This window comes from Alosa sapidissima, chromosome 2, assembly GCF_018492685.1.
Source record: "Alosa sapidissima isolate fAloSap1 chromosome 2, fAloSap1.pri, whole genome shotgun sequence".
NCBI lineage: Eukaryota > Metazoa > Chordata > Actinopteri > Clupeiformes > Clupeidae > Alosa > Alosa sapidissima.
This window is the reverse complement of record NC_055958.1, coordinates 3,963,350-3,970,660: the sequence shown is the minus strand read 5'-3', so window position 1 is coordinate 3,970,660 and position 7,311 is coordinate 3,963,350. Positions and strand designations below refer to the sequence as shown.

The 7,311-nt window shown below is 40.7% G+C and overlaps 1 protein-coding gene across 1 annotated transcript; it reads right to left on the bottom strand.

Annotated features, from left to right (window-relative positions):
• Window positions 1-865: 865 nt before the first annotated feature.
• arl4cb (ADP-ribosylation factor-like 4Cb) lies at window positions 866-2,794 on the bottom strand. The gene has a single exon (XM_042074499.1). It carries the CDS (start codon window positions 2,251-2,253, stop codon window positions 1,675-1,677), a length of 579 nt encoding a protein of 192 aa, XP_041930433.1. The 5' UTR covers window positions 2,254-2,794; the 3' UTR covers window positions 866-1,674.
• Window positions 2,795-7,311: the final 4,517 nt, after the last annotated feature.

Genomic DNA, 7,311 nt, shown 5'->3' with positions numbered 1-7,311 from the left:
TAATTAAGTGTCACATTACTAAACCGTATGGTGAGAAGTCATTCATGCAACTATCTGGTACAGTTCAGTTACCATAGTGGTTATGTGCTACCATGACAAATATGAGGGAAATTAATCAGGAAATAGATGATGCAATGTGCACATTTTAATTGCTGCATTTTTGATCACCCAATGCTTTCTCCTTGACACTTTCATGGATAGGATTTCTTGTAAATGCATCTGTAACCACTGTATAAGGCATAGATAGTATGTCATCTCACCATAACAACAATAAAGTAATAAAAGGTGGCAGCATTATAGAAGTTTAAGTCATTGTATCATAAAACCTAACAACCATTGTATGCCTAGTTATGGCTAAATAGCAGCCGTAAGGGGGAAATGTGCCAAACACTGCATTGCAGATTCATAAATTTAAGGAATAAGCACAGGCCAGCTCTCAGCAGATCAGAGTAGCTGTGGCATCTGTGTGTCTGGGTACATGGGGAAGAGAATAAAGAAGGCATGCATGTTGTGTGGAGATGAAAGGACTGATTGGAACATTTCTTTTCAAATGTAGCAGGAGTATTTTTTTTCTGTCAGCATTTTGTAATGGCGTCCAACAGGTCTCAAAGGCTGAGGCTTTGAAATGAACATTGTCCTCCTCCCTCCTCCAAGGGAAGGCTTTCACCAGGGGCTCTGTACTGGACTCTGACACTGTAAGGCCCCCAATTGTGCTTTAATGAAAGGGACCAACAAGAATGTATACCTGACCATAGCATTTGTCTCACACTAAAGAAAAGGGTTTGAATCAAAGACTTGTGTACAAGCCAGTGGTCTATGAGAGGGGTCTACAGGACAAAGGTAACACAAATAAAACAAGGTATACTATTGTTTCAAACATTTTAATAATAAAAATACTTCAGTAATCATGTTTTTTTTCAATACACGATCATCATCGGTTTTGCTATACAGTGTTTCACTCTAATATTTTGGTAAGAAATTAAAAGTGCTCAGTAGTGGTGGACCATCTTGCAGGCAAATCTAGGGACAGTCCACGCCACATGATGTAGGGCTACAATGTCTCCAGGAACAAAGTGAAAACCTGCACTGAGTCCATTTGAGACAGAGGCAACATTTCTACAGTATCATGTCATGGTGGTCGAGCTGGAGTGGTGTCCACACTTCAATAGTTCCTCGAATCTCAATGTTTAATATTGTTGTGATTTCATGAACATTGGCAGCAGGCATGAGATTCCTTCAACACATGGTCCACATCCAATCTTACATGCCTATGAGAAAATGGTTGTGAAAACGGGCATTCCGTATTGTCAACTGCAGTGTGTCCAAAATCCTCACAGTGCTCAACTCCTTCCATACACCATCCGGTTTGAAAATCCGTTGAAAGCAGCAAATAACGGGCCAGCCCGTTCTTGGCGTTTGTTTTGTTCTAACTCGTATCACTCAAGTTTTTGGTTCAACACATCAAACCACCTGTCCCATGGTGGAGGTGTTGTGTTAAAAAAAAAACACGTTAGGCATGTTTTACGCTTCAATTTCAAACATATTCCAAATGAGAACAATTTGAAAACACTTCAAATTAATAATGTAAACGGTGCAACAAAGAACTGGTAAATATACCAAAAAACAATGTCACATATAACTGTGCTAGAAACGGTTCCATGGACCATAGCAGGCCTACCGCTTCTTTTTTTGCTTCAGCGATTTCCGTCGCTTTAAAATCATTTCATAAAGTTTATCCATGCCCTCGTGAAGTCCCTCTCCAATAATTGCACAGGCGGGTTGAACGTGATATGTTGTTGATGGCGTGAGCTCGTGGAGGGCCAGTTGTTTCTCAATGTCAGCCACGGGAAGAGACTTGGGCAGGTCCTGCTTGTTAGCAATTACCAGCAGTGGCGTACCTTGGTTTTCCGCAAATTTGGTGACTTTGTGAAGCTCCGTCTTAGCCTCCTCAAGTCGGTCCACATCTACCGAGTCGACAACATATATGATGCCGTCCGTGCACCGACTGTAGGATTTCCACAAGGGCCGCAGCTTCTCCTGCCCACCGACGTCCCAAAAATGACAACTGATACCTTTAGCCGTACCATTGCTCAATTTGATCTTCTCTGTGTTAAATCCAATTGTTGGTACGGTGTTCACAAATTCGTTAAATTTAAGACGGTACAAGACAGTCGTTTTTCCAGCAGAGTCCAAACCCAGCATCACAATATGTAGAGACTGGAAGGCTGACACGTTAGAGAAACTGTTGCCCATTTTATGTCAAGAGATGCGCAGCTTTCAGCTGTATCTACGTGACCGAAAGCATCAAGTTCCAAGATGCGACTGTTTTTTCCACGCGTCAAGAAAATAGCTTCAATGTCGCATGACACGAATTCCGTGGAAAATGCCAGAGATGTATAATCCCGACACCTGACCAGCTATGAGTTGCAGCCTTGCTGTGAGAGCGTCCCCCCTAGACTAATAATAAGGTTTACATTTGCATTCTATAGGCAACCCTTAGTTTTTTTTAGTCCCACTGTGATTTCTCAGTCTCGTTCAACCGGTTCAGAAGGCGTCCTGGCCTGAAAACACCTTTGCTTTCTCCAACACTGAGGCAAAGGTGCGTTTTCCTTTTCTGTTTTCCCAAAATTCTGTCCAATAAATCCGCCGAGTATTTCAGACTCAATACATCCAGTCACTCTGTAATGTAGGCTATATGAAGAGTACCTTTTAGCAGTTTTAGTCCGGAGACAGAGAGACGTACAGCTGGGTTGGTGGCAGGTCGGCTACCACACCGGTGGAAGCAGCACACTGACTACAGCCTACAATGTTTGTAGAATCAGGACTGCAAAGCGGCGTTTCGCTGAAGATACTCCTCCCACAAATTCAAAAACAAACCTTTCTCCGACCAAATTGAATCGCTGTACCGGTGAAGTTGCCAGATAGTAATCAGTCGAGAAAATGAGCAGAGCAAGTTTATATGCAATCAAAGTAGCTATATTTAATTGGTGAGATATCTGAAAGATGCTTTTTACCATCGGGTTACCTCATGGCCTTACTGATAGCTTATTTACGAGTAATTCACCAAAGCGAGCAAAATTTCACTTCAGTGACTGTATGGGATAGAGAGGTAGATTTATTTCGGAATTAACAAATATATAACCAATAGGCCTATACCGGTAGTGCAAGTGTATGTATATAACTATAACTCAAAGTGCCATTTTTTGGGAGAAATGCTACCACCTACCGATTTGTGGAAAACGCCTATAGGCCTAGTAGCCTATAGCCTACCTCTTCACCAGCTTGCTCACACACACACACATAAAGTTGTAGGCTATGTTGCCAAGAGATTCTCTGCATAATGCTAATAAATAAATTAATAGAGCAGTATTATGCTAATCTGGCATACACATGCTTTTGTTTCTTTCTTTCTTTCTTGACCTAAACGAAGTATGCCTACTAGTATAGCCTAAAGTGCACATTAGAGTAGGTCTACTATCCTGCCACAATTACACCACCATCAGACCAGATACTATTATGAAATGCTTACCAGTTTTAATGCTCCTGTGTTGAGGAATAGCCTACCTTAGTTGTCTCAACAGGTCTGTCAGATATTGCACAAATAGATGCTCTAAGCAAAAAGAAGGGGAAGAAGAATGTAATGTTGCTGAATCATTAGGGAATGGAAATAAATAGTTACACGTGTTGGTTTCCACTTTCCAGTGGTGTCTAAAAGAGATATATATCATTTGTTGATGTCCATTCAGAAGCAGCTACCATAGATGTGGAGTTGCCTGCTTATAAACAGTGCACGTTTCCTGGAGAACTACTGAAACCTGCTGAGTTTATACAGTTGTAATGTGCCATCTAGTGGTGATCATTATTAGTTGCATTGCGAAATGATAGAAAATAGATCCATAGGATTTTTATATTATTATTATTGGGATACTGGAACAGTTATAATTTCTCAGTTCGCTTACATTTTAGGCAAATATTTGTGAATGTGAATCAGTTGCAGTTGGTATATCATGCATAAATTAACTTGGGAAAGTAGGATACTGTGCCAATAACTATCTAAGTTTTGGGCAACCTTTGCCTTTTTTCAGTTCTAAAATGATAAAATACACTGCTGGAATAGGACACAACCGGTTTGATTTTAAGTAAGATAAAAAATACATTTTGTAGTTTAGAATATTTACTAGGTTACCTCACTAGCACTTAACTTCTGACCAACACTATCCACAGAGTCCAATCCACCCAGCCATATATCTCATGTCAGGCGAAAGTTCTAACTACTCAGAGAAATTACCTACTCCCTGCACATACAGCACATGATATTCAGATGGTCAGTGAAATAATAATTGTGACTTGAATTTCATTTCTTCTTTTCGTCACTAGATGGCAGTGTTCATGTATGAAATCCCAGAGTAAAGAAGCAGTCTAACTGAAGTAGCACACAGAAGCTATGACATATTGTGTTCATTATGGAACAAGGCTGTGACCTGTGACTTGACATTTTGCAAAATGTTATCAAAAGGAGAGCTGTAATATAATGTGTTGTGGCATGTCATCTCTGTTTTAAAATCAAATGCAGATTGGTTGTTTTTGGAGAGCAGAGCTATATTTTGACTGCCTTACGGAGTCCCAAAATATGTTTAATCAGTATTGCGGAAGCCTCTGCCCTCTTTAAAAGGATTGCTTTGCAAGTTACCAAAGATCTTACATGAGACGTAGCTGAACTATAGGTAAAGCTCCATAGGGAAAAATGTGGTTAACTAAAGCCACAGAAACAGTTTAACCAAAAAAGTCACCAAATTGGGACTGCCACCCTACTGCACATGTGTTGTGAAACTGTTTATATTGCTAAAAGTACTTATATTTAAGTATTAAATAAGTAAGTATTTATATTTATGTAAATTGTGATGAAATCACTCAAAGGACAGATTAAGCTAGACAAATATGAAAATTTGAATTTGGGACAATGGTTTTTCCCTCAGTTCTTGTTGTAATTAGTTGTAAAGGAAACCTATTTAGTCAAAGAGAAATCAATTAAACAAACCCCTTTCAAATGTACAGTGTGTGTTGGCAGATTGTTCTCCTCTCTTGTCAGACCTTTTGATAGATGAATCTGAGACTGTCTCTGCCAGTGTTCCAACTGCAGCTCGACCTACAAAGGAATGCTCTCTAAATGAAGCCTGGGAGTACCAGTCACGGCCTCCCTGCTCTCTCATCTCCATGTATACAGAGAGAAGGAGAGAGAACAAGACACCCAGGTTAAGAGTGGTACTTTCTGGCAGCTTCTGTTTTGCATCAGACACACCCACACTATGGTGGACTTTTGGTACCGAGTTGCCGAGGCTATAGCCTCAGTAGAACTTAAACACACACACACACACACACACACACACACACACACACACACACACACACACACACACACACACACATACACACACACACATCTTATATCATAGCTCCTGGATGCCTCTTTTTAGTTTTTTTTTTTTTATGTATGTCGCTTTTTCATAAGGTAGAGGCACACAACAAATTTGACTAAGCGGCAAGTTGTTAAACATTTACAAGCTTAAACAAAAGTAGGTCACACAAGTTGCAATGCTTGGGTGAAAATTCATCTCTGTGGCATTCCGGACTATGACGACAGCATACTGTAAAGTTTGTTTGTAAAAATGTAGTAATTGCTGTTTACTCAACAGTAGACATAGTTGGGTGGGGACATGAGCACATTAAAATCCAATAAGAAAGCATTTATGGGATGGATAACCCCTTATTGTATTTCATAGAATGTGTTACAGTGACATATATGTTGATGTGGCTTGATGTATTCTTGAATAAGGGTTGATTGCATTACAACATCAATGTGTCAGTTCTAAAATAACACAGATGGCCCTTATGTGTTCCTCCTGTGATGGAGAGGAGATTTTGGAGAAGACAAATTGACAAATTGGATTTTCATATATATAACCTTGAGGATAATCTGAAAGTGTTTCAGTGATCTGAAAGGTCGTTCATACCCCTGAGGCTAACATGGTGGGTGAGGAACCTTAAGCAATACCTTTCCCCTGCCCCTGTTTCAACCTCTTGCACTCAGAGCAAGATTGAATCGCCTGTCATTTCCATGTTGTCAGGAGCTTCATGAGGCCTTGGATATTTCAGTGAATAGGGAATAGATGGAAATCTTTTGAAGTTCAATCCCTCAATGTATATGTATTAAGGGAACATCATCCTCCTTCTCTCCTTCATGTACAGTAAGGGCTGTAGTATATGTATTAAGGGAACATCCTCCTCCTTCTCTCCTTCATGTACAGTAAGGGCTGTAGTATATGTATTAAGGGAACATCCTCCTCCTTCTCTCCTTCATGTACAGTAAGGGCTGTAGTATATGTATTAAGGGAACATCCTCCTCCTTCTCTCCTTCATGTACAGTAAGGGCTGTAGTATATGTATTAAGGGAACATCCTCCTCCTTCTCTCCTTCATGTACAGTAAGGGCTGTAGTATATGTATTAAGGGAACATCCTCCTCCTTCTCTCCTTCATGTACAGTAAGGGCTGTAGTATATGTATTAAGGGAACATCCTCCTCCTTCTCTCCTTCATGTACAGTAAGGGCTGTAGTATATGTATTAAGGGGACATCCTCCTCCTTCTCTCCTTCATGTACAGTAAGGGCTGTAGTATATGTATTAAGGGAACATCCTCCTCCTTCTCTCCTTCATGTACAGTAAGGGCTGTAGTATATGTATTAAGGGAACATCCTCCTCCTTCTCTCCTTCATGTACAGTAAGGGCTGTAGTATATGTATTAAGGGAACATCCTCCTCCTTCTCTCCTTCATGTACAGTAAGGGCTGTAGTATTTTCCCAAGCTCTGCCCTCATTCTCTGCATGCTGGGGCAGTTCATATTTAATGCAAGACTGAGTAAAATAGTAGAGCAGCCTGACAGAGCAGAGTCACTGCGAGGTGTCTGGAGAGGAAAGTGATCAAATCCAATGGGATAGCCAAAACTTCGGTTCCAAACTTCAGTTCTGAGGCCAAGACTGGGAATACTCTACTATGAGGGGGTATCCCATGAGTAATTCCTGTCTCGCTTCTGAACACGCACCGAGCCCTTTTAGTGGGTGAATGCCATGCACTGTTCCCAGCAGGATGGCACACCAACTCATAAAAGAATCAAGGAGAGAGGAGTGAACATGGAAGAGGAAGACAGACCAGGAGCTGAAGAGAGAAGATGAGGAAAGCAGTTGCATTAGAGAAAGGATGCATGGGGAGAAATGATGCATGGGGAGAAAGGATCTTTTATTTATAATATGGACCTT